General features: G+C 45.0%; 1 protein-coding gene across 1 annotated transcript in view; it reads left to right on the top strand.

The window, feature by feature from the left end:
* Positions 1 to 250: 250 nt before the first annotated feature.
* NPEPPS (aminopeptidase puromycin sensitive) overlaps positions 251 to 27,399 on the top strand; it is a 147,184-nt gene continuing 120,035 nt past the window's right edge. Inside the window, exon 1 of the mRNA XM_073608094.1 lies at positions 251 to 550. Coding sequence (XP_073464195.1) covers positions 428 to 550 — 123 coding nt within the window. The 5' untranslated portion in view covers positions 251 to 427. The remainder of the gene's footprint in view (positions 551 to 27,399) is intronic.

Below are 27,399 nucleotides of genomic sequence, written 5' to 3'. Positions count from 1 at the left end.
AATATTGGCAGACATGTGTCTTGCAGGTATCATGGCTCAGCGTTTCCCCCTATGACTCCTCACTCTCCACCACACTGTGGAAAAAAGCGCGGTAACTGAGCATGTCTATAGATGGGCGTAGCCCTCCGATCCCTGGAGCTATGATTTGGGCGCAACTCAGACGGCTGGGCGGGGCGTAACTAGCGCAATGGTGGGCGTGGTGGTCCGTACTGGGTGTTCCCTCGCACGGTAGGCGGGGCCTACACGGGGTTGGCTAAGAAACGACTCGACGTGAAGACGTTCCGTTTTTTGCGCGGCTCCGCCCCTAGCCAGTCAGTTGGTGTTCGTAGGGAGGTTCGGTCGGCTCGCTACTGTGCAGTCAGTCAGTGGTCGGCTCAGCGGGATTTTCCTCCATACGTGACAAGGCTGCTGAGTTTGGAATTCTGCCATGCCGGACCGCAGACCCTTCGAGCGGCTGCCTGCGGACGTCAGGCCCGTCAACTACGGGCTGTGCCTGAAGCCCGACCTCATAGACTTCACCTTCGAGGGGAAACTGGAGGCCACTGTGGAGGTAGAATGTCTGGAGACAGGCAGTGTGTGGGGCAGCTGAGAGCGGGGGGCTTGTGCCGGTCATGTGCAGTACGCCTGTGTGTGTGTGTCACTAATCTTCTGTGTGCGGAGACATCCATTCCCTGTGTGTGCGGGGAGATGACTGTGCACCCACCCTGTACACTCACCCTGTACACCCTGTACATACACATTCCTCATATTATACATGACTCACTGTTATTATCTGGAGTGATTATAGGACATTTAGATTTTACAATGTTACCTGAATGGGTATTTTTATTGTATGTAAACTTCATATCATTTTTATACATATATATTTATGTTTTAAGTATTTTCTAATGTTGGATAATAGTGTGAGGCCTGACTATTACAGGTGAACTCCTCCATACAGCTCCCTGTCTATAGCTCAGGTGACAGGTCAGGCTCCTGATCATGTGACAGCCAGTCACAGTGGTCATGTGACTCGGAAGTCCCACCCTCCCATCTAAAGTGGAACTAAACCCTCCAATTATTTACAGACATGGAAGCTGCCATCTTATCCTCTGATCAGTCGTTTCCATGGAGCTGCACATGTGATCAGCTATGACACCAGGCATTTGATGCTTTGACAGTTCGGTTGACAGCTAACATAAGCACACTGGTAGCTGTTCTAATTCAATGTATAGCTTGACTGTAACTGTTTTGGGAAACCGTCCCAAGGAAGTTTCTATCCTGGCCTCTGTTTAAAAGAGAAGTATGGGTTACTGTGTTATTTTTGTTTGTTTTTTTTTGACTGATACCTAGGTGGATGCAGCATTGGTCTGATGCTGCATCTGTCCCCCGGTGCCTCTGCATTGAGAACGGAGAGATCAAACACAGCTGATTGCTCAGAGCTCCGTGAGCACAGAGCTGTTGACCATCAGTCACAGCTTTCTGCTCTGCCCCACCGTACTCACTGGAGCACTGAGCTGTGAAGGGGGCGGGAGCTGCTTGCTGAGAGCCTGAGCCGGGTGTCGGTCCAGGGATCTGACGGATTCCAACCCCCGTGGTCATGATGACACGTCGTCTGGACCCACTAATGTGATGGCAGCAGAGAGCAGACTTCAGCCCACTTTGCTGAAAACGGGTCACAGGAGTGCAAAATTGACCACACTCCTGTGAGCTGTAGGAGAAGCCCAGCCAAACGATCTTTGGCTGGACTTCGCCTTTAATCTTCAACTGCCATGATGCTGTACTTGTGATCAGTTATGACACCGGCCATTGGATAATTTGACATTTTGGTTGAGAGCAAAACCAATGTGACAGTTACGTTCCTGGCACGTGCCGGAAATGCAACTGTTTTTTGAAACTGTTAAATCTATGGGCTTACCTCTGCTTTAGCCTCGGTTCACACTGGGATGACTTGTCAGGCGACCTAGTTGCCTGACAAGTAGCGTCCTGTTCTGTGCAATGGAACCATTCTAATCGGAGCAACACAAGTCGCTCCGACTTAGAAAAAGGTTCCTGTACTACTTTGGGGGCGACTTGCATTGACTTCTATACAGAAATCGTTTTGCAAGTTGCCGCTGAGTCGTGCTGCCTCAGTGTGAACCGACCCTTAGGGCTCATACACACCTGCTTTGTCACTGAAGAGCCATCTGCTCTTAGGAGCACTTTTGACAGGAGGTGAGGAGTCGTGGTATTGAACCCTCCCTGCCTGTTTTAAAGGAGAAGTATGGCCAAAGCCCTTTTGGCCATACTTTTCTTCTATGGTTCACAAATGCACTCAGTTCTGCACTCCTATGACACGTATCCTGGTGACCAGCAGGCTAAAGTCTGCTTTCAGCTGACATCACAGAGGCGATCCATGCTCTGCAGGGATTTGCTCAGATGCCTGACTGGCAGCTGGTTCACCTTGTCAGCGAGCCACTGTGAGCCTGAGTCAGCCACTCCTGCCCCCTCAACAGCCCAATGCTCCAGTGAGCGCTGTAGGGGTAGAGCAGAATAGACGCTGACTAACAGTCACCAATCTCTACTCACTGAAGATTGAGATCTGAACGGTCTCTGATCACTCAGTTCTCCTTGTTAGAGGCTCTCTGGAACCAACTAGGTGAGTATGAATGTGGTGTTTGTGTTTTTTTTTTTTTTTTTTTTCTTTTATTCCCATACTTCTAACCAGACACCCACATGCACATTGTATGCAGCCTCATTCACTTGAATTGGTTGCACTTTGTGGATGGCACCGCCCCGCCAGGTGCAACAGGGGATACAATTCCTGCTGTGAAGAAAAGCATCACAAAAACATGTACACCCCCAGCTGCTGTTTCTGCAGTAAGAATAATATTTGCTTGTGCATCCAACTAAACTATTGTCAAGCCATCAAATGGCCGGTGTCATAAATGATCACATGTGCTGCACCATGGCAGTTGCAGATCAAACAGAGGCTAAGATGGCAGTTTCCTTGACAGTAAAGGATAGGAGGGTTTAGTTCCACTTTAACCCCTTGGAGTCGGCGCCCCTACGACCCTTTAAGGGGTTTAGGACACTGGTAGGTGGAGCGTGGCTTATGATCATGTGACCGCCAAGCTCCCAATCACAAGCAGCGATTGTGAGCTTTCCGTTAGCCACCTGAAGCTGTGCCAGGAGTGCGCAGGGGGCATACTCCCAGCACAGCTGTGTTCCCCCAATTCACGCAAGTATGCGTCCACGCAGTGTCAAGGCCCACATGTTGAAAGGCCACATTTTTGCATGTTGCCGGTGCCAACCGGTTGATATTTTGTCTCTGGGTTTTATGAATGTTATAGAGCAAGCCTTTATGGTTTTTATTTTTACACTGCTGGTATCTGGTAATCCTGGCATTCCCTCTTCTATCCTAACTCAATCTGACCACACTAAGCATGGAAACAGATCCATGCTGGTGTGGTCAGTTTACGTGCTGTGCAACCTGCTTGGCGTAATTGTACTTGGTATCCTCCTGTAGTCAGTTTGGCTTTATCCCCTCCCAGGTCTGCTGTGTTGATTGACAGCTTTTGCTATCAATAAACACAGCATGACTAGACGGGGTGTGGCAGCCAAACTGACCCTGTGTGTATCAGCACAGTGTCCTGTCCTCCATGCAGGAAGGAGGAGCCGCACATCTGTAATGTCAGGCCGGCCACCTACTAGACATACTATCCACCTTGCTATGGGGATCAGGGACAAACAGAGGCTGTTCTCGTATGAAAGTGACTTATGTAATGCACAGAACACCCCTCCCGCTCTGTGATGTGCTGCAGAGGAATAATGATCACATGACTGCAGTAAAAAAAAAGATGATAAAAGATTTATAACATTAAAATTTTACATAATCTTCCTCCAGGCTTTCAGTTGCAGAGCTGGAGGAAGTGTCGATGTACTACTGTGATTACTACACTTATGGAATAAAAAGTGACGGCTGCTGCAGAGAACACCCTCACATGCTGTCACAGGGGTGAGAGAGGAGGTGCTTATCAACATGTTACACCCTAAATAGGGTTGTAACCTGTTGCGAGTGGTGGAGTTTGCCTTTAGGGCCCACTTAGGCTGGATTCACATATATGCGGGGGCGGTTTCTGTGCAGAGTCCAGTGCTGTTTCCATTCAGAGGTTCAGGTGCAAATTTGACACCTAAATCGCCCCTGGACTGAAAAATGCACAGGACCCTTTGTGAATTTGCATCACAACCGGCCCGCATATATGTGAACCAAGCCTTAAAGGATTGTGTTGGGTGGGGGGTTTAAGTCTTCGTCCTTTTCATTTTAATAGATTACTAACCACTAATACAGCAATCTCCTGTGAAACATTTTCTGTGATTTTAGGTGAAAGTACTTAAAGTGGTTGTAAACCGCTGGCCTTTTATTTTTTTAATTTTTTTAGGCACCTACAAGGTAAAGGCACAATGTGCTAGTAACGAAACCCTCCCGCGCCGAGATGCCGGCTCTGCAGGAGCTCCCATACTCAACAGTCTTGCTCCCAGGTTCAGGGACTCCTCTGGCTCTTTGACTGGCCGGAGTCGCAGTGATGTCCCTCCCACACATTCGCGGGGAAGCTGCCATTCGCGGCACAGGGCTCTGAAGGGACGGCATGGGTGGCTGTTCCTTCAGAGTTCATGCACTAGTGATGTCACTGGCTGCATGTAATGCAAATATCTTATATCCTTATAGGCTTGCCTATAGGTAAAATTAAAAGATGGAAGTTTACTTCCTCTTTAACAGGTGATATCATCGCCGCTGGTTTCTGGTCGCTCATCATCGCTTCTCCAAGCTTCTGTCCAGGAAGAGCGTATTGAACAGGTCAAATGATAACCTTGGTTAGGGACTACACGTCCCATCATCCATATCACTATGCCTTGTTGTCCTACATCTGCCCGCAGTCATTCATTGGAGCAGAGGCAGGGCTTGCATACTGAGCCCTTCTTCAGGGCAGTCTGTGTGTGCACGCAGGCAATGTACGTAGGGCTGTAGTCCCGGGTGATTGTGCATGCAAGCATGGCTCCATACAACACTGTCAGAGAAAGGAGCCACCAAAACAATGGAAAGCGACGCACAGCGCTGTGGGGACGATCAGAGGCAGGATGAAAGCAAGAATTTAAGGCCCCTTTCACACGTGCGGACCGTATGTCCGTATTTCATCCATCCGTTTTCGGATGAAATACGGACATACATGCATCCCTATGGGATAGCGGGTGTCAGCGGATGTAAATCCGCTGACACCCGATGTCGTCCGCCTCCGCTCTCGTCCGATTCTGCGGACGGAAGAAAATCCTATTTTTCTATCCGTCTGCAGAGCGGATCGGAGGAACACGGACAGACGGTCCGTGTTCCTCCGATCCCCCATAGGGGAGAGCGGAGATCTGACAGGGCGGTCCCTGCACAGTGTGCGGGTCCCGCCCTGTCATCTGCCTGCTCAGCTGGGGAAAGCGGAGCGATCCCCGCTGAGCAGCGGATAAACACGGGGCGGATCAACACGGATCCGTCCCGTGTGAAAGGGGCCTTAAACACTGAAAAGTAGCATTGAGAGTTCTGACATCAGCAGTGTAAAGAGCTCAGGAAAATGTAAACTTTAGGGCTAGGTTAACATCTGTGTTTTTCAGCACATTTGCAGATCCTCAAACACACTACAATCCATTTAACCTCTTTGCCTATGGGTTCCCTTCACAACTATGCAGTTTCCTACAATGTGTTTTTTGTTAAGGTGCAGGGACTTTTTTATACCCAGCACATTGAGCTTTTGGCTCCATAGACTACAATGGAATTGCATAAAACATGCACGTGCGTGTGATTTTGGTGCGTTTCCTTCTTGACAATAGACACCTCCTCCAAGCAACATTAACACTTCTCAAACAAAGAAAACCCAAAATGCATTAACCGCATGCCGTCCGCACCATAGAAGTTTAATTGCTACAGGTTGGCAGCTGTGCACCAGATCACATATAATTTCAGACTTCCGCTTGCAGGAGGCGTGTGCACCGCCGGTGGACTGCTTCTGCTGTGATATTTCGCAGCAGAAGCTGATCTGCGGGTGCCGGGCACTCAATGTCCTCCAGCACCCGCCAATCTTCAACAATACACAGAGAACTGAGGTAGGCCTATGTAAACAAGGCCGGTCTCAGTTCTGATAGGAGTGGAATGGGTTCTGTGTTCCTACAAAGCAGGGGCTAGAATCCATTACTTCCCCCTAGTAAAAGCAGCACACAGTTAAAGTGGTTGTAAACCCTTACACACTACTTTTACCTACAGGTAAGCCTATAATAAGGCTTACCTGTAGGTACTGGAAATATCTCCTAAGCCTGCATGGTTTAGGAGATATTTACCATATACACATGTGCTGACGTGATTGGCGCATGTGCACTAAAAGGGCACGATCATGCCATGCACGTGACGTCAAGTTACTGCTGTGAGTCAGAGTCCAAGACCACGGAAAGAAGAGAGGGGTGAAGATGGACGCGGGGACATCGCAGGCTTCGTTTGCAGGTAAGTACAACATAATGGGCTAGTATGCAATGCATATGAGCCCATTATGCTTTGACTTTGCAGGGGAATAGAGAGGAAGTAAAACCCATTAGGGTTTACTTCCTCTTTAACAAACACACAGGCTAGGCACACAGGTAACCCCTTGATCTCCATAGATGTTAACCCCTTCCCAGCCAGTGTCATCAGTACAGTGACAGTGCATATTTCTAGCACTGACCAATGTATTAGTGTCACTGGTTCCAGGCAAAGTGTCAGAATGTCTGCTGCAATATCGCAGTCCTGCTAGAAGTCGCTGATCGCCCCTGATACTAGCATAAATAAATAAAAATTTCATAAATCTATCCCATAGTTTGTAGATGCTATAATGTCCGTGTAAACCAATCAATTCACGCTTATTGGGATTTTTTTTTTTAATCAAAAACACATAGCAGAATATATATTGGCTTAAATTTATGAAGAAATTACATTTTTTTTTTAATTATTTTTTTATTGGATATGTTTTTTTTTCTAAATTGTCAACGTTTTTGTTTATAGCACAAAATAAAGCAGAGGAGATCAAATGCAACAAAAAGGGAGCAGGAAATAAAATGACATAAATTGTATTTGGGTACAGTGTCGCACAACCGCGCAGTTAAATTAATGCAGTGCTGTAGTGCAAAAAATGGCCTGGCATGAAGGGGGGGGTGTTAAATCTTCCGGAGGTCAAGTGGTTAAAAATGCGATGCAAAAATGCATCAACCACACTTACAAAGATGTATACCCAGCCTTGGATGACACCTATTCATGCAGATGTGTTTTAGTAAAAATGATTATAATCCTACATGATTTATTAGGCATCTACAGTTTGTGCAGTGCTTTACAACATAAAGGAAGATATAGTATGGCTATAACAATTAAAATCACATTTGTATGCTCTTTAAAAGCGAAGACTGGAATACAATCAATTGTGCTGCACTACTCATGTGCTGAGGAACAAGTTGACAAAAGGAAAGCTTTCCCCGAGGGGCTCGTCATAAGATCACCCTAGGCTCACAGAAGAATGCTGCAGAAAGCGATGCCGTGTCACTAAGGACTCATTCACACTAGCCTGCATGGTTGCAACATTTTACTGTGCAGGTTATTGTCTGTGTGAGGTTTGGCAAGGGATGGTGCAGTGCTTGTTGTCTGCACATGGCACTGTTTTATTTATTTTTAAACTTGTAGTAGCACTTCGTGACATTTCATTCATGTCTCCGCAGAGCAGCACAGTGTGTTATCAATGCACTGCAGCGCATGCAGTGCCATCCAGTGCACTGAGGAAGAAGGCAGCACAGCTCCGTACATAACATCAACCTTGTGGTGGTTGCAGGGTGGATTTGATTAAAATCAGGTCTATTTTAAATCACGATTTAAATCACTAGTAAAAAGGTTTGCTTTAAATCAACTCTAAATCATAATTTTTAAACGCTTCAATACGGAGCCTATTCTGGCACGTCTCTCCTACATGTAAAAATCATAATTTTTTTTGCTAGAAATATACTCAGAACCCCCAAATATTATGTTTTTTTTTTTAGCAGACACCCTAGGGAATAAAATGGCGGTTGTTGCAACTTTTTTATGTCACACAGTGTTTGCGCAACAATTTTTCAAACGCGTTTTTTTTTATAATGTGAAAGATGATGTCGCACCGAGTAAATAGGTACCCAACATGTCAGGTTTTAAAATTGCGCACACTCGTGGAATGGCGCCAAACTTTGGTACTTAAAAATCTCCATAGGCAACGCTTTCAAATTTTTTTTTTTTTTTTTTTTTTACAAGTTTTGAGTTAGAAGAGGTCTAATGCTACAATTATTGCTCTCGTTCTAATGCACAAGGTGATACCTCACATGTGTGATTTGAACAGCGTTTACATATGTGGGCAGGACCTGCACGTGTACTCGCTTCTGTGCGCAAGCACACAGGGGCGGGGGTGCTTTAAAATATTTTTTTGTTTATTTTACTGTAATTTTTTTATTTTTACACTTTCTCTTTTAAATTTTTTTTGATCACTTTTATTCCTATTACAAGGAATATAAACATCCCTTGTAATAGAAATGGTGTGTGACAGGTCCTCTTTATGGAGAGATGTGAGGTCTTTAAGACCCCACATCTCTCCTCCAGGCTGGAAAGCATCAGATCAAAAAAAAATTACAGATCTGATGCATTCCAGCCGAGATCGCCACTTTGTTGACATCCGCGGACCGGACTTGACGTCATAACGTGAGACCGGAAATCTCTATGCTCTTCATCCGGCGGTGGTGGATTCTTTCTGTTGACTCACCGACAGCCCCTTTCGCTTTAATGGTACGGCTGGTGATGCGGCAGTGACACAACAAGGTGAGAGACATGGTGGCAGCAGGTGAGTGGATGCCCGCTAACAGGCACTGTCATGATGGATCTGACAGGTGCTCTTTAACCACCTCAATACTGGGCACTTTCACCCCCTTCCTGCCCAAGCCATTTTTCAGCTTTCAGCGCTGTCACAATTTGAATGACAATTGCGCGGTCATGTTACACTGCACCCTAATGAAATTTTTATCATTTTTTCCCCACAAATAGAGCTTTCTTTTGGTGGTATTTGATCAAAAGAAGAGGGACAAGTTTAAAAAAAACACAATATTGTTTACTTTTTGCTATAATAAATATCCAATTTTTTTTTTTTTTGAAAAAATAATTTTTTTCCTCAGTTTAGGCCGATATGTATTCTTCTACATATTTTTGGTAAAAAAAAAATCGCAATAAGCTTATATTGATTGGTTTGCACAAAAGTTATAGCGTCTCCAAATAGGTTATAGATTTATAGCATTTTTATAATTTTTTTTTTTACTAGTAATGGTGGCGATCTGCGATTTTTATTGTGACTGCGATATTGCGGCGGACATATCGGACACTTTTGACACATTTTTGAGACCATTCACATTTATACAGCGATCTGTGCTATAAAAATGCATTGATTACTGTGTAAATGTGACTGGCAGGGAAGGGATTAACACTAGGGGGTGATCGAGGGGTTAATGTCTGTCCTAGGGAGGTGATTCTAACTGTGGGGGGAGGTGACCAATCGGTGTCCCTATGTACAAGGGACACACATCGGTCTCCTCTCTGACAGGACGTGGATCTGTGTGTTTACATACACAGATCCACGGTCCTGCTCGGTTGCTAGGCAACCGCGGGTGCCCAGTGGACATCGCGGCCACCGGGCACGCGCATCTGGTCCCCAGTGACGCGGCGGGCGCGCGCATCCTGGTGGCTCGGGAAGGCGGTCACGTCATATGACGTCCGCCCAGAACGAGAGCTGCCTCGTCCCGCAGTCATATGACAGTGGGCGGGCAGCTAGTGGTTAAATGTAAGGACTTATTCTTACTGATAGGAAACCTTCATTTTGTTTGCAAATATTAAAGATTCTATTTAGAATAATAAGCTGTCAGGTTAGTAAAATGCCGATATCAGAACCAATTCAATCATACAGTTTGTAGTGTACATAGATTTGGAAAACAATGGGATAAAGGAATATTTCTGAACTTTGTTTTATCTTGTGGTTACTGTGAAGTTGTGTGAATGCATCAATGCAGTGCATGTTATCTCAGCTTGCAGAGCTTGGATTCATTGAATGAGTTTACCAAAAATGTAAATATTGCAGAATATACAGCCTCATGCTACTTAACTAAGCTCCATTTCTTGCTGAATAAACTAAATTAATAATGTATCTTAAATGGAAAACTATCTTTATTTTTACTCCAAAAGCATTTGATTAAAATGTAATAAAAATCAAAAATTTGCTTTTTTTATCCTCCCTGGGTGGGTGATGGTTGCTGAGCCTAGAGTTTGGTTTTGAGGGACAGCAAAAAGAAATGTATTCTTGTACAACCCAATTCCAAAAAAGTTTTGGATGCTATAAAATCTACATAATAGAATGCAAATATTTGCAATTCGCAACCATTTATTTACAATAGAAAACACATCAAGTGTTTAACCTGAGAAAATTTACCATTTTAAGGACACAAAGGTAATTTTGAAATTGATGGCAGCAACACATCTCAAAGTAGAAACAGGACCATGTTTACCAATGTGTAGCATCCCCTCTTCTATCAATACTCTGTACATGTCTGGGAACTGAGGAGATCAGTTACTGAAGTTTTGGGAGAGGAATGTTGCACCATTCTTGCCCCGATATAGGAGTCTAACTGCTCGACAATCCTGCATGATCTTTGTCGTAATTTTCATTTCAAGATGCACAAAATATTTTCAGTTAAGTGAAAAGTCTGGACTGCAGGCAGGCCAGTTAAAGTGGAGTTCCACTGGTTAAGTTTTTATTAAGTCAGCAGCTTCAAAAACTGTAGCTGCTGACTTTTAATAAACACACTTGCCTGTCCAGCGGTGCGGCCGCCCGATGTCTTGCTCCTCTCTGCGGCGATGGCATTGTAAGGTGTTGGCTCCCGACTGTGACAGCTTGTGGCTTCACAGCCGGACATGCACTGCGCATGTGCGTGTCGTGCTGCGTTCTCAGTGGCCAGACAATCTTCTGGAACCTGTGACGTTTTCCAGAAGATTAGGGGGAGAGGAGGAGTCGCCTAGGTGGCCATGTGACAACAGGAAGTCCCTCTCCAAACTAGGTAACGGTCACCCCCCCCCCCCCAAAGAAAAAATGCCATGCCAACTGTGGCCTGTCAGGGGGTGAGGAGTACTTAAAGCGGAAGTTCCACTTTTGGGTGGAACTCCGCTTTAAGCACCCAGATTCTTCTACTACGAAGCCATGCTGTGGTCATAGATGCAGCATGCGATTTAGCATTGTCCTGCTGAAATCTTCAGGGCCTTCCCTGAAAAAGACATCTGTATGGGAGTGTATGCTGCTCTAAATCCTGAATATATCTTTCAGAGCATTGATAGTGCCTTTCCAGATGTGCAAGATGCTCCTTATATACGCACTAATGCACCCCTACACCATCAGAGATGTTGATTTTTGAACTGAGTGCTTAGAACAAGCCGGAAGGTCTCTCTCCTCTTTAGTCTGAAGAACGTGGCACTCGTGGTTGCCAAAAATGTCAAAGTTTGATTCATCTGACCACAAAGCAGTTTTCCACTTTGCAACAGACTATTTTAAATGAGCTTTGACCCAAAAAAAGATGGCGTGTTTCTGGATCGTGCTCAGATGTGCCGCCTTCTTTGCATAATGGAGCTTTACTTTGCATTTTTGGATGGCATGGGTTTTTTGTTTTACAGAAAGTGAATTTTGAAAGTATTGCTGAGCCCATGCAGTTATGTCCAGATTCTCGTAATCTTTTGATCTACTGTAGATAATGATATATTTAAAGTCTTTGCAATGTTACATTTAGGAACATTATTCTGAAATTGACAATTTTTAGACTCAACTTTTCAAATTGACTCTCTGCCCATCTTTACTTCTCAAAAACTCACTCCAAGATGCTTTTTATACCCAATCATGTTACTGACCTGTTGTTAGTTCACCTAATTGGTTGCAAAATGTTCTTCCAGCTCTTTCTTGTTAGTACCACTTTGTTAGCTTTTTCTTGCCCTGTCCCAACTTTTTTAAGACATACAGGCAGACATACAGAGCAGTTCAAAGGGGGACGCCGTAGTAGGAGAGCGAATGGTCTGGGGTTGGCTGCGAACAAAGTGCGCTATAGACAGCTCCAATCAGCTATAGGAAAAGATCCATATTGTGCTCTGAGTAGCCAGTGGCAATAAGCCCTGATCTTGTATAAATCTGCCACATCTCGTCTCTCCATCAGCAGACCAAGACCTGAAAAAGGGATATTCCCCTGAAGGGAGCCAGGGGAGAAATCCATTGGGCAAGCTATCCCTGTTTGTTTAATGCATCCCAGATTGCTAGGGCATGAATAGCCATAGGAGAGGCAAGCTCAGATAGCCCCTGGCAGTCCCCAGGGAGCCAGGGAGTATGAGATAAATTATGGCCTGCTAGAAATTTGTCAAGCAGGACCCATAATTTAGTGCCCACATTGTGATGCCAATCCAAAATCCCTTGCAAAGCTATTGCTTCACAATATTTATGGATGACCGGTACACCCATACCTCCCCCTCTTTTGGGGCGTTGTATTGTGCGAAGGGCCAGACGAGGACTTTTCCCATTCCAGATGTATTTCAAAAACAAGGGATTAAGTGTGTCCTAGGCAGTGATTCTAACTGGGGGGGATGGGCTACTAATCACATCATGGCGATCACTGCTCCCGATGACAGGGAGCAGTGATCTCTGTCATGTCACTAGGCAGAACAGGGAAATGCCTTGTTTACAAAGTCATCTCCCTGTTTTCCCGCTCGTGACACTATCGCGGGCACCCGGTTGGACATTGAGTCTGCGGAAATCGCCATCACGGAGCACACGCGCGCCCACAATGCCGCTTCTTAACGTACCTGTATGCCCATTTGCCCAGCCGCACCATTGTGCTGACATATATCGTTGTGCGCTGGTCAGCATGTGGTTAAGACACTGACTTGGGCCATCCAAGAAAAGGCAGTGTGGTCCCAGTTTTGTAAATCTGCTCTGATAATAGAAAGCAACGAGGCATAATTACAGGTGTACTGCTGCCATTAATAATATAACAATAATTTCAATTTTTTTTTTTTAATTTTGATGTGTTTTTGTAAATTAAAATATGGCTTGATGAGATTTGCAAATCATTGCATTCTGTTATGTATATTATATACATCCCATTTTTGAACTAGGGCTAATAGTGGACAGAATTAGAAATAGACTTGGGAAACTTAACCTACATTAATTACCAGGACCAGATGGCTTGCACCTGAGGGTACTTTGGGAACTCGGTCAAGTAATTGCCAGACCATTGTTCCTAATTTTTACTGACAGTCTACTGACTGGAATGATAGCAGCTGATTGTAGAAAAGCCAATGTAGCACCAATATTTAAAAAAGGACCAAAATGCTTCCCTGGGAATTACAGACCAGTTAGGCTAACCTCAATAGTATGCAAGCTCTTGGGGGGGATTTTAGTAATGAAAACAGTATCCTTAGCAATAATCGGCATGGATTCATGAAGAATCGTTCTTGCCAAACCAATCTTTTAATCTTCTATGAGGAGGTGAGCTGCCATCTAGATAAAAGAAGGCCCGTAGATGTGGTGTATCTGGATTTTGGGAAAGCATTTGACACAGTTCCCCATAAACGTTTACTGTACCTCATGCAAAATTTTGTCGGCTTCCCCTTCAAGATTCTCAGCACGCAAGTCAGATCATCTTGATCCGACTTCTGGTGCGACTATTTAAATCAATGGGCTCCCATAGGGGACCCATTGATTTTGAATAGCGACCGAGAAACGCCGGACTAGGCTTAACGCTGTGTAAACATTGTTAAGCCTCATTAAATCGCGTTTAACACCTTTTACCAGCGTCTGGTGTTTTTACAGCTCTATCGCTGGGGCCTCAGAATGCACTGGTCCTGGTTTTTTTTTTTTTTTTAGCTTAAAAACGCCTATGCCACTTACAGCTCCTAAACGCCTTGGTGGGCCATAGGCTAACATGGAGAGGCTTTTTTAAGCTGTGAAAAACACTCTTAAAAGTGGCTGTAAAAATGTTCTTGGGCATGAGGCCTTACACTGGGGGCAGACGTTACCATCTATACTAAAATTATTAAAGTTATTTTGAGGGGACAGCAAATTTACACTGTTATACAAGCTGTACACTCACTACTTTACAAAGTGTCATTTCTTCAGTGTTGTCACATGAAAAGATAGAATAAAATATTTACAAAAATGTGAGGCATGTACTCACTTTTGGGAGATACTGTATGTATCTTTAAAATGTCAAGTTCTGAGCTACTAGCCAGGCCTTAATGGTTACTCGCCCTCATAAATTATCCCATGAAATGACACTTAAATGTTTTATGCAGAATTAAGTTACAAAAATAAATATTAAGGCTGCTTTCACACTGAGGCCCTTTGCAGGCGCTATAGCGCTAAAAATAGGTCCTGTAAAGAGCTTCTCCTCCAGTATGCGCTTTCACACTGTAGCGGTGCGCTGGCAGGACTCCAAAAGTCCTGCAAGCCGCATCTTTGCAGCGCTGTAGGAGCGATGTATACACCGCTCCTAAAGCACCCCTGCCCATTGAAATCAATGGGCGGCGCATTGCGGGCGGTTATAACCCTTTTTTGGCCACTTGAGGTTAAAAGCGCCCCACTAGTGGCCGAAAACCTCCAAAAACAATGGTAAAGAGCTGCTTTACCGTCGATGCCCCCAATGCCCCAGTGTGAAAGTGGCCTAACAACTACTTTATCAGTGCAGCCTCACCTGTGCCGAGGAATGCATGGCTGGAGGAAGAGGAGAGCCGTAGGATCACAGAGCAGGATAGCACGCTGTTAAAGCTTACATTACAATTGGCTCTGCTCGACACAGCCCCGCCTCCTCCTGACCCCATGCCTGTGATAGATGGAACACATCCCAGCATTGGACCGGCGTTCACAGGTCAGGAGGAGGCGGGGCTGTGTCGAGCGTAGACATTTGTAATGTAAGCTGTAACAGCGTGCTATCCTGCGCCCCCCCGCCCCCCCCCAGCCCTCATATAATTTATATATAAAATATATTTTTTTATAATTTTTTTCATACATTTTTATTTAGAGGATTGCAGTAGATAACAAGAGAAAGAATGACACTCTAATATATTTCTAACAATTTTTCCAAGTCATTTGCAGGTTACGTTTCCAGATAATCCACAGAGTGGTACTGTACAGCATTTATTATAGCCAAACATGGTGAAAGAATTTGGTTAAAATTGAACAGTAAGGCCTCTGTGAATTTGAGAGAGGTCACAGAGTAGGAACCTCAGAGCACAGTATATAGAAATGTACAAAAGTCAAATATGTCTGTGCCTGAATCAACACACATCCAATTTTTTTTTAAATATAATACAAAGGGAAGATAGAAAAAAGGAGAGAAAAAGTGAGCAATAGAAGGGGAAAAGCGGGGGGGTCACCACTGTGGGAGCCCGAGAGAAGTAAATCAGCACCTTGACTCAATAATGAGCTGGCACAAAGAAATTGTGTGGATCAACCATATTGCAGGTATTCATCAGAGAAGCGAAATAGATTCCAATAGAGCCACCTGGTCTTGAGTTCCTTGGTCTTGTCTCGAAGGGCCAAGGTAAGGTCCTCCAGTTGATCAATATCATTCACCCTTGCGAGCCATTGTGAGACTGTTGGGGCAGATTGTTGTTTCCACATGCTAGGTATGCAAGCTAGTGCTGCATTTAACAGGTGCTTAAGTAAAGATTTGTGGTACCGCTTCTTAGACAGTGGAGTGAGATTAAGCAGTATTGCAGCTGGGTCATCCTGTAAGAAATGTCAGTAAATTTGTGAATAATGCAGCACAAGTTGCCAGAAAGTGTGAAGCTCAAGCTCATTCCCAAAAAAATATATAAACGATTGCCCTCAGACAAACCACATCATATATTTTATTCTTTTTGTCATCTCTCTATTTACACACAGTTTCTACAAGTCCCTACACCAATAATATTATATTTTTGGGGTTTTATTAGTTTTATGTTGTATGTTTATGTTCCAACTTGCCTTTTGTGTACATAACCTTGAAGTACAGCCAAAGCTCGTTTGGCTGTACTTCTCCCGTGGATCACAGGAGTGCAGTTCATTCTGCAATAGAGTGGGCTGAAACCTGCTGACGTCACAGAGCCCGTCCAGGCTCAGGAAAGCTTGCAACGATATGGATGAAAACTGCCTACATGCCTGGACCGGCACCCGGCTCAGCCTCTTGGCAAACCTCTGAGCCTGAGCCAGCCACTCCTACCTCTTCCACAGCCCAGCGTTCTAGTGTGCATGGGAGGTGAGGGGCAGAGCAGACAGCGGTGGCTGACAGTCACCAGCTCTCTTCTCAGGGAATTCATTGGTACCTGCAAGGACAATGTGTTCAGTGGTTCTACAGTGTTGGAAATGCACCTTTCCCACGCCACATTTTGCTGTAAACAGTCCCTTTAGGATAGATTTACAGCAGGTGCGGCAGACTGCGTTGGGTGCAGTCCTACCGTGAGAAAAGGCAAAATGCCTGGTCTCCTACCTGACCAGTTCACACCATGTTGCGGTGGTGTATGCTGCAGAAATACTACCTGACCAGTTCACACCACGTTGCGGTGGTGTATGCTGCAAAAATACTGCATGCCCTACTATTTAAGTGCAGGCAGCAGAGCGCCAGGCATTTTACTGTGTGACATTTCACTAAAGTTCATTAAAATGTGCTGTGATTGGCACTGCTATCAGCCCACTGCACACCCGCCCGAATGACTCCCAAAATGAAGATGGCTCTGTGGAATGTGGAAGCAGCGTGACGAACCCTAGCAGGACAATGCTGGATTACTAGGTGGGTGATTATGTGAATAGTGTGTGTAATACTAACTGAAAAGGTAAGGAAGGGGGAGAAAATTACATGGGGTGAAGTTTCTCTTCAAAGTAGAAGTACATTGCATCTGAGCACCAAAATCGCTTTTTAATATTCAGAGAACACTCACCCATCCATCCATGTCGCCATGCTTTAGATTGCTGAGAAATCACTTTGAAAAGCGCTCCCCTAGCATTTCTGCCTGGGGCCATCTTGAGTGAGGCTGGGTTCACACTTATGTGAATAGGATGTGGGTTTCTCTGCATCCAATTTGCATGACAGGAGAGTGTGCCCGGCTCCCAATGGAACCAGTTCACACACACCTCCGGGGCGGCCACGGTCCGCATTTGGAAAGGGTCCTGTGCGTCTTTGGTTCAGATTCAGATGTGTATTCAGGCAAAAATTTGGACCTGATTCACACCTGAATCGGTGAACAGGGACGCAACGGGCATCCTGCTGTAAGCCACGACCGCAGCATGTGTGGACCAAGCCTAAAGGCAGATGATTCATGTAGAATTTACTCCTGGAATCCACATGCTATTAACTCAGTCATGCAGACAGGAGGGTGTGCTTAGCTGAGAAAACCCCTCCTGAAGACCCCTGGGATGTATACCTAGGCCTGCAAACCAGAAAGTAACTGAAGAAATGTAACAAGATAAAGTTTAACACCAGTAAATATGATATACTTTCCTATCTATTTACTAATGCTAGCAGCATTAGGAGTAAAAATTAGTCCCGAGTTGATTTGAGAGAGTTAAGTTACACTTTAAGGCCCCTTTCACACGATCGGACCGTTCAGGTCCGCCTGTCAGTTTTGACGGCGGACCTGAACGGGCGATCCATGTTAGCCTATGGAGCGTCGGATGTCAGCGGAGACATGTTCGCTGACATCCGACCCCGTCCGATCCGCTAAAAGCAGACGGATGGCTCTACGTCCAGATCCGTCGCTATTGGATCGGGTGAGATCTGACGAAAACGGACACACTGTCCGTTTTCGTCCGATCCCTCCATAGGCGGCAGCGGCACCTGACAAGCCCCTCCCCGCTCAGTGAGCAGAGAGGGACCTGTCATCCGCCGGCTCAGCGGAGATCAACGGACAGATCTCCCGCTGAGCCGGCGGACCGAGGCAGGCTCCGTAGAAACCCGCCTCAGTCCGCCTCATGTGAAAGGGGCCTAACATACCAATGGAACGTGTTTACAGGAAAAGATGGCGCAACTTCTGTGACCACTGTGGATTTCTTGCCAGTGAGGCAAAACCTTTATCTATGGAAAAGCAGTAATGTGAGTGACTGGTTGAGGCAGCTGTGACCATTGGGGTGAATAGGGCTGCAATGCCAGTGCTCAGTAGGAAGAGGCCATTTTTGGTGGAGAGGCTGTAGGGATCTGAGTAGGGCTGCACAGTGAATATTGGGCCTGATCCAGGATGATTAATAGTGGAAAACTGTGTAAGAGATGCACCTGTACTTTAACCATTATTTATGGCTTTATGACAAAAAGTGAAACTCATATTATTTATCACCGAGTGATATATTTCGAGCATTTCATTCTAATTTTGATTATGGCTTACAGCTAGAAAAAAACCCCAAATTCAGTATCTTAGAAAACTATTATAATGTGAAAGTTCAATATTGTAGACCAGGGGTAGGCAACCATTGGCACTCCAGCTGTGGTGAAACTACAAATCCCATCATGCCTCTGCCTCTAGGACTCATGCCTGTAATTGTCAGGGGCTTGCAATGTCTCATGGGACTTGTAGTTTCACCACAGCTGGAGGGCCGAGGTTGCCTACCCCTATTGTAGACTCATGGTGTCGCACTCTAATCAGTTAATTTAACTCAAAACACCTATAAGGGTTTCCTGAGCCTTTTAAATCAGGGGTCTCAAACTGGCGGCCCTCCAGCTGTTGCGAAACTACAAGTCCCATCATGCCTCTGCCTGTGGGAGTCATGCTTGTAACTGTCAGCCTTGCAATGCCTCATGGGACTTGTAGTTTTGCAACAGCTGGAGGGCCACCAGTTTGAGACTCCTGCTTTAAATGGTCTATCTGGTTCAGTAGGTAACACAATCATAGGGAAGACTGCTGACTTGACAGCTGTCCAGATGACAGTCTTTGATACCCTCCACAAGGAGGTTAAGTCACAAAAGGTCTTTGCTAAAGAAGCTGGCTGTTCAGAGTGCTGTATCGAAGCATATTAATGGAAGGTTGAGTGGAAGGAAAAAGTGTAGTAGAAAAAGGTGCACAAGCAACAGGGATAACCACAACCTTAAGAGGTTTGTGAAGCAAAGACTATTCAAGAATTTGGGGGAGATTCACGAGGTGTGGACTACGGCTGGTGTCAGTGCTTCAACAGCCACCACACACAGACGTATCCAGGACATGGGCTACAACTGTCGCATTCCTTGTGTCAAGCCACTCCTGAATCAGACACAACATCAGACGTGTCTTACCTGGGCTAAGGAGAAAAAAGACTGGACTGTTGCTCAGCGGTCCAAAGTCCTCTTTTCGGATGAAAGTAAATTTTGCATTTCATTTGGAAATCAAGGTCCCAGAGTCTAAACGCATGGGTCTCAAACTGGTGGCCCTCCAGCTGTTGCAAAACTACAAGTCCCATGAGGCATTGCAACGCTGACAGTTACAAGCATGACTCCCAAAGGCAGAGGCATGATGGGACTTGTAGTTTTGCAACAGCTGGAGGGCCGCCAGTTTGAGACCCAAAGGAAGAGTGTAAAGGCACAGAATCCAAGTTGCATGAGGTTGTGTGAAGTTTCCACAGTCAGTGATGATTTGGGGAGCCATGTCATCTGCTGGTGTTGGTCCACTGTGTTTTTATCAAGTCCAAAGCCAGCGCAACCCTCTACCAGAAAATTCTAGAGCAGTTCATGCCTCCCTCTGCTGACCAGCTTTATGGAGATCCTAAATGTAATTTTCCAGCAGAATTTGGCACCTGCCCACACAGCCAAAAGTACCAAAACCTGGTTTAATGATCATGGTATCATTGTGCTTGATTGGCCAGCAAACTCGCCTGACCTAAACCCCCATAGAGAATCTGTGGGGTATTGTAAAGCGGATGAGCTGAAGGCCGCTATCCAAGCAACTTGGGCTTCTATAACACCGCAGCAGTGCCACAGGCCGATTGTCACACTGCATTAACCACTTGACGACCGCCTCACGACGATTTACGTCGGCAAGGTGGCACGGACAGGCAAAATCACGTACATATACGTGATTTGCCTTCCGCGGGTGGGGTGCCCAAGGCGGTCGTCTTTTGTCCAGCGGCGATCAGAGGTGAGGGGGAGGCCATCCGTTCGTGGCCCCCCCCCTCGCGATCGCCGCCGGCCAATCACATCATTCCTTTGCTGCTGTATGCTAAACAGCAGCAAAGGAAATGATGTCATCTCTCCTCGGCTCGGTAATTTCCGTTCTGGCCTGAGGAGAGAAGACAGGTATGTAAGTGCACAACACTACACACACACAGTAGAACATGCCAGGCACACAAAACACCCCGATTCCCCCCCCCCCCCCCCGTCACAAACTGACACCAGCAGTTTTTTTTTTTTTTCTGATTACTGCATTGGTGTCAGTTTGTGACAGTTACAGTGTTGGGACAGTTAGTATTACCCCCCTGTAGGTGTAGGATACCCCCCTAACCCCCCCTAATAAAGTTTTAACCCCTTGATCACCCCCTGTCACCAGTGTCGCTAAGCGATCATTCTTCTGATCGCTGTATTAGTGTCGCTGGTGACGCTAGTTAGGGACCTAAATATTTAGGTTCGCTGTCAGCGTTTTATAGCGACAGGGACCCCCATATACTACCGAATAAATGTTTTAACCCCTTGATTGCCCCCTAGTTAACCCTTTCACCACTGATCACCGTATAACTGTTACGGGTGACGCTGGTTAGTTTGTTTATTTTTTATAGTGTCAGGGCACCCGCCGTTTATTACTGAATAAAGGTTTAGCCCCCTGATCGCCCGGCGGTGATATGCGTCGCCCCAGGCAGCGTCAGATTAGCGCCAGTACCGCTAACACCCACGCACGCAGCATACGCCTCCCTTAGTGGTATAGTATCTGATCGGATCAATATCTGATCCGATCAGATCTATACTAGCGTCCCCAGCAGTTTAGGTTTCCCAAAAACACAGTGTTAGCGGGATCAGCCCAGATACCTGCTAGCACCTGCGTTTTGCCCCTCCGCCCGGCCCAGCCCAAGTGCAGTATCGATCGATCACTGTCACTTACAAAACACTAAACGCATAACTGCAGCGTTCGCAGAGTCAGGCCTGATCCCTGCGATCGCTAACAGTTTTTTGGTAGTATTTTGGTGAACTGGCAAGCACCAGCCCCAAGCAGCGTCAGATTAGCGCCAGTACCGCTAACACCTACGCACGCACCGTACACCTCCCTTAGTGGTATAGTATCTGAACGGATCAATATCTGATCCGATCAGATCTATACTAGCGTCCCCAGCAGTTTAGGGTTCCCAAAAACGCAGTGTTAGCGGGATCAGCCCAGATACCTGCTAGCACCTGCATTTTGCCCCTCCGCCCGGCCCGGCCCAGCCCACCCAAGTGCAGTATCGATCGATCACTGTCACTTACAAAACACTTAACGCATAACTGCAGCATTCGCAGAGTCAGGCCTGATCCCTGCGATCGCTAACAGTTTTTTTTGGTAGCTTTTTATTGAACTGGCAAGCGCCAGCGGCCTAGTACACCCCGGTCGTAGTCAAACCAGCACTGCAGTAACACTTGGTGACGTGGCGAGTCCCATAAGTGCAGTTCAAGCTGGTGAGGTGGCAAGCACAAGTAGTGTCCCGCTGCCACCAAGAAGACAAACACAGGCCCGTCGTGCCCATAGTGCCCTTCCTGCTGCATTCGCCAATCCTAATTGGGAACCCACCACTTCTGCAGCGCCCGTACTTCCCCCATTCACATCCCCAACCAAATGCAGTCGGCTGCATGAGAGGCATTTTCTTTATGTCCTCCCGAGTACCCCTACCCAACGAACCCCCAAAAAAGATGTCGTGTCTGCAGCAAGTGCAGATATAGGCGTGACACCCGCTATTATTGTCCCTCCTGTCCTGACAATCCTGGTCTTTGCATTGGTGAATGTTTTGAACGCTACCATTCACTAGTTGAGTATTAGCGTAGGGTACAGCATTGCACAGACTAGGCACACTTTCACAGGGTCTCCCAAGATGCCATCGCATTTTGAGAGACCCGAACCTGGAACCGGTTACCGTTATAAAAGTTAGTTACAAAAAAAGTGTAAAAAAAAAAAAAAAAAAAAAAAAAAAAATATATAAAATAAAAAAAAATAGTTGTCGTTTTATTGTTCTCTCTCTCTATTCTCTCTCTATTGTTCTGCTCTTTTTTACTGTATTCTATTCTGCAATGTTTTATTGTTATTATGTTTTATCATGTTTGCTTTTCAGGTATGCAATTTTTTATACTTTACCGTTTACTGTGCTTTATTGTTAACCATTTTTTTGTCTTCAGGTACGCCATTCACGGCTTTGAATGGTTATACCAGAATGATGCCTGCAGGTTTAGGTATCATCTTGGTATCATTCTTTTCAGCCAGCGGTCGGCTTTCATGTAAAAGCAATCCTAGTGGCTAATTAGCCTCTAGACTGCTTTTACAAGCCGTGGGAGGGAAAGCCCCCCCCCCCCCCCACCAACTTCCGTGTTTTTCTCTGGCTCTCCTGTCTCAACAGGGAACCTGAGAATGCAGCCGGTGATTCAGCCAGCTGACCATAGAGCTGATCAGAGACCAGAGTGGCTCCAAACATCTCTATGGCCTAAGAAACCGGAAGCTACGAGCATTTTATGACTTAGATTTCGCCAGATGTAAATAGCGCCATTGGGAAATTGGGGAAGCATTTTATCACACCGATCTTGGTGTCATCAGATGCTTTGAGGGCAGAGGAGAGATCTAGGGTCTAATAGACCCCAATTTTTTCAAAAAAGAGTACCTGTCACTACCTATTGCTATCATAGGGGATATTTACATTCCCCGAGATAACAATAAAAATGATTAAAAAAAAAATAAAAATGAAAGGAACAGTTTAAAAATAAGATAAAAAAGCAAAAAAATAATAAAGGGAAAAAAAAAAAAAAAAAAAGCACCCCTGTCGCCCCCTGCTCTCGCGCTAAGGCGAACGCAAGCGGCGGTCTGTCGTCAAACGTAAACAGCAATTGCACCATGCATGTGAGGTATCGCCGCAAAGGTCAGATCGAGGGCAGTAATTTTTGCAGTAGACCTCCTCTGTAAATCTAAAGTGGTAACCTGTAAAGGCTTTTAAAGGCTTTTAAAAATGTATTTATTTTGTGCGCAATTTTAAAGCATGTCATGTTTGGTATCCATGTACTCGGCCTAAGATCATCTTTTTTATATCATCAAACATTTGGGCAATATAGTGTGTTTTAGTGCATTAAAATTTAAAAAAGTGTGTTTTTTCCCCAAAAAATGCGTTTGAAAAATCGCTGCGCAAATACTGTGTGAAAAAAAAAAAAATGAAACACCCACCATTTTAAGTCTGTAGGGCATTTGCTTTAAAAAAATATATAATGTTTGGGGGTTCAAAGTAATTTTTTTGCAAAAAAAAAATAACTTTTTCATGTAAACAATGAGTGTCAGAAAGGGCTTTGTCTTCAAGTGGTTAGAAGAGTGGGTGATGTGTGACATAAGCTTCTAAATGTTGTGCATAAAATGCCAGGACAGTTCAAAACCCCCCCAAATGACCCCATTTTGGAAAGTAGACACCCCAAGCTATTTGCTGAGAGGCATGTCGAGTCCGTGGAATATTTTATATTGCGACACAAGTTGCGGGAAAGAGACAAATTTTTTTTTTTTTGCACAAAGTTGTCACTAAATGATATATTGCTCAAACATGCCATGGGAATATGTGAAATTACACCCCAAAATACATTCTGCTGCTTCTCCTGAGTACGGGGATACCACATGTGTGAGACTTTTTGGGAGCCTAGCCGCGTACGGGACCCCGAAAACCAAGCACCGCCTTCAGGATTTCTAAGAGCGTGAATTTTTGATTTCACTCTTCACTGCCTATCACAGTTTCGGAGGCCATGGAAAGCCCAGGTGGCAAAAAACCCCCCCAAATGACCCCATTTTGGAAAGTAGACACCCCAAGCTATTTGCTGAGAGGTATAGTGAGTATTTTGCAGACCTCACTTTTTGTCACAAAGTTTTGAAAATTGAAAAAAGAAAAAAAAAAATGTTTTTTCTTGTCTTTCTTCATTTTCAAAAACAAATGAGAGCTGCAAAATACTCACCATGCCTCTCAGCAAATAGCTTGGGGTGTCTACTTTCCAAAATGGGGTCATTTGGGGGGGTTTTGTGCCACCTGGGCATTCCATGGCCTCCGAAACTGTGATAGGCAGTGAAGGGTGAAATCAAAAATTTACACCCTTAGAAATCCTGAAGGCGGTGCTTGGTTTTCGGGGCCCCGTACGCGGCTAAGCTCCCAAAAAGTCCCACACATGTGGTATCCCCATACTCAGGAGAAGCAGCTGAATGTATTTTGGGGTGCAATTCCACATAGGCCCATTGCCTGTGTGAGCAATATATCATTTAGTGACAACGTTTTGTAAATTTTTTTTTTTTTTTTTTTGTCATTATTCAATCACTTGGGACAAAAAAAATAAATATTCAATGGGTTCAACATGCCTCTCAGCAATTTCCTTGGGGTGTCTACTTTCCAAAATGGGGTCATTTGGGGGGGTTTTGTACTGCCCTGCCATTTTAGCACCTCAAGAAATGACATAGGCAGTCATAAACTAAAAGCTGTGTAAATTACAGAAAATGTACCCTAGTTTGTAGACGCTATAACTTTTGCGTAAACCAATAAATATACGCCTATTGACATTTTTTTTACCAAAGACATGTGGCCGAATACATTTTGGCCTAAATGTATGACTAAAATTTAGTTGGATTTTTTTTATAACAAAAAGTAGAAAATATCATTTTTTTTCAAAATTTTCGGTCTTTTTCCGTTTATAGCGCAAAAAATAAAAACCGCAGAGGTGATCAAATACCATCAAAAGAAAGCTCTATTTGTGGGAAGAAAAGGACGCAAATTTTGTTTGGGTACAGCATTGCATGACCGCGCAATTAGCAGTTAAAGCGACGCAGTGCCGAATTGGAAAAAGACCTCTGGTCCTTAGGCAGCATAATGGTCCGGGGCTCAAGTGGTTAATGCATGCAAAAGGAGCCCCGACCAAGTATTGAGTGCATACTATACTGTACATGCACATTCTTTTTTAGGAGCCAACATTTATGTATGAAAAATCCTTTTTTTTTTTTTTTTTTTTTTTTTTTTTTTATTGGTCTTATGTAATTTTTCTGAGATACAGAATTTTGGGTTTTCACCAGCTGTAAACCATAATCATCAAAGTGCAAAGAAAGAAATGCTTGAACTATATCACTCTGTGTGTAATCTATATAATATGAGTTTCACTTATTGCTGAAAATAACTTTTTGATATTCAAATTTTTTGAGATGCACCTTTAACCGGTTCAATACCGGGCCTTTTCACCCCCTTCCTTTCCAGACCAATTTTTAGTTTTCAGCGCTGTCGCACTTTAAATGACAATTGCGCGGTCGTGCGATGTTGTACCCAAACAAAATTGACGTCCCTTTTTCCCCACAAATAGAGCTTTCTTTTGGTGGTATTTGATCGCCTCTGCGGTTTTTATTTTTTGCGCTATAAACAAAAGAGCGACAATTTTGAAAAAAACACAATATTTTTTACTTTTTGCTATAATAAATATCCCAATTTAAAAAAAAAAAAAAACTAATTTTTTCCTCAGTTTCGGCCGATACGTATTCTTCTACATATTTTTGGTAAAAAAAATCGCAATAAGCGTATATTGATTGGTTTGCGCAAAAGTTATAGCGTCTATAAAATACGGGATAGATTTATGGCATTTTTAAAAAAAAATATATTTATTTTTTTTTACTAATAATAGCGGCGATCGCAATTTTTTTTTTTTTTTTTTTTTTTTTCGTGACTGCGACATTATGGCGGACACATCGGACACTTTTGACACATTTTTGGGACCATTCACATTTATACAGCGATCAATGCTATAAAATTGCATTGATTACTGTGTAAATGACAGGCAGTGAAGGGGTTAATCACTAGGGGGACACAAGGGGTTAAATGTGTTTCCTAGGGAATGCTTCTAACTGTAGGGGGAGGGGACGTACAAGGGGAGGAGACCGATCAGTGTTCCTCCGTTCTGGGAACACAGATCGCTCTCCTCTGAGCTGACAGGACGTGGATCTCTGTGTTTACACACAGAGATCCACGGTCCGGCCCGGTTAACGGGCAATCGCGGGTGCCCGGCGGACATTGCGGGCGCCGGGTGCAAGCACCGGGTCCCGAGCAACGCGGCGGGCGCGCGCCCCCTAGGCGGCCAAGAACCCGAGGCTGTCATATGACGTCCACCCAGGATGGGAGATCCCATCTGTGGACGTCATTTGACAAGTGGTTAAAGAGGGAGTCCACCTAAAAAAAAAAAAAAAAAAAAAAAAAAAAAAATTATTAAAAGCCAGCAGCTACAAATACTGTAGCTGCTGACTTTTAATAGATGGACACTTACTTGTCTTGGAGTCCAGTGATGTCGGTAGCTGAAGCCGATGAATCGCTTGGCGGCTGCCGCCTCCATTTTCTGTGAGGGAATCAAAGTGAAGCGTTGTAGCTTCACTTCCCGGTTCCCTACTGCGCATGCGTGTGTGTTTCCCAGGAGATGGGGGGGGTGCGGGAAGGGGTGTGACTCGGGAGATAGCGTGACTCTGTATTAGACAGACAGGTATCTGCACCCCCCCCCCCCCCCGAAAGGTGCCAATTGTGGCACCGGAGGGGGGGAGGAATCAGATGAGCGGAAGTTCTACTTTTGGGCGGAACTCCACTTTAAGTGTACATTATTTGGAAATTCACCCATGCACTCACTTTTCCCTTGAAACACTAATGATTTTTTTTTTTTTTTATAGAGTCCCTTATTATTGTGGTCTTTAAAGGAGCTAGTTTGGCTGTGCTTCTCCTATGGATCACAGAAATGCAATTTGTTTTGCATTCCTGTGACTGAAGTCCACTCTCTAACGTCACGGTTATCAGTCCAGGCACCGTGTCATCCTGACAATAAAGTCTGGATCCGCCAGGTGCCTGGTCTGACACCCGTCTCAGCGAGCTGCTGAGAGCCTGAGACGGCCGCTCTGCCCCCTCCACAGCTCAGCGCTCCAATTAGTGTGGTGGGAGATGAGCTGATTGACAGTCTACAGCTCTCTGCTCGCGGAGCTGTGAAAACCGAGTGATTGTCGGTATTTGATCGCTTGGTTTTCAGTGCAGAGGCGCCGGGGGACAGATGCAGCATTCGACCTAGGTAAGTATAAGACCTTTTTCACACTGAGCTGCAGCTGTTAGCACTAAAGCGCTGCTTGTTTCAGTGGCGCTTTAGCGCTGTTTAAGTAGCGCTTTTAACACCCCC

The sequence above is a fragment of the Aquarana catesbeiana genome, linkage group LG12, assembly GCF_042186555.1.
Source record: "Aquarana catesbeiana isolate 2022-GZ linkage group LG12, ASM4218655v1, whole genome shotgun sequence".
Classification (NCBI taxonomy): domain Eukaryota; kingdom Metazoa; phylum Chordata; class Amphibia; order Anura; family Ranidae; genus Aquarana; species Aquarana catesbeiana.
This window is presented reverse-complemented; position numbering and strand designations above follow the sequence as displayed.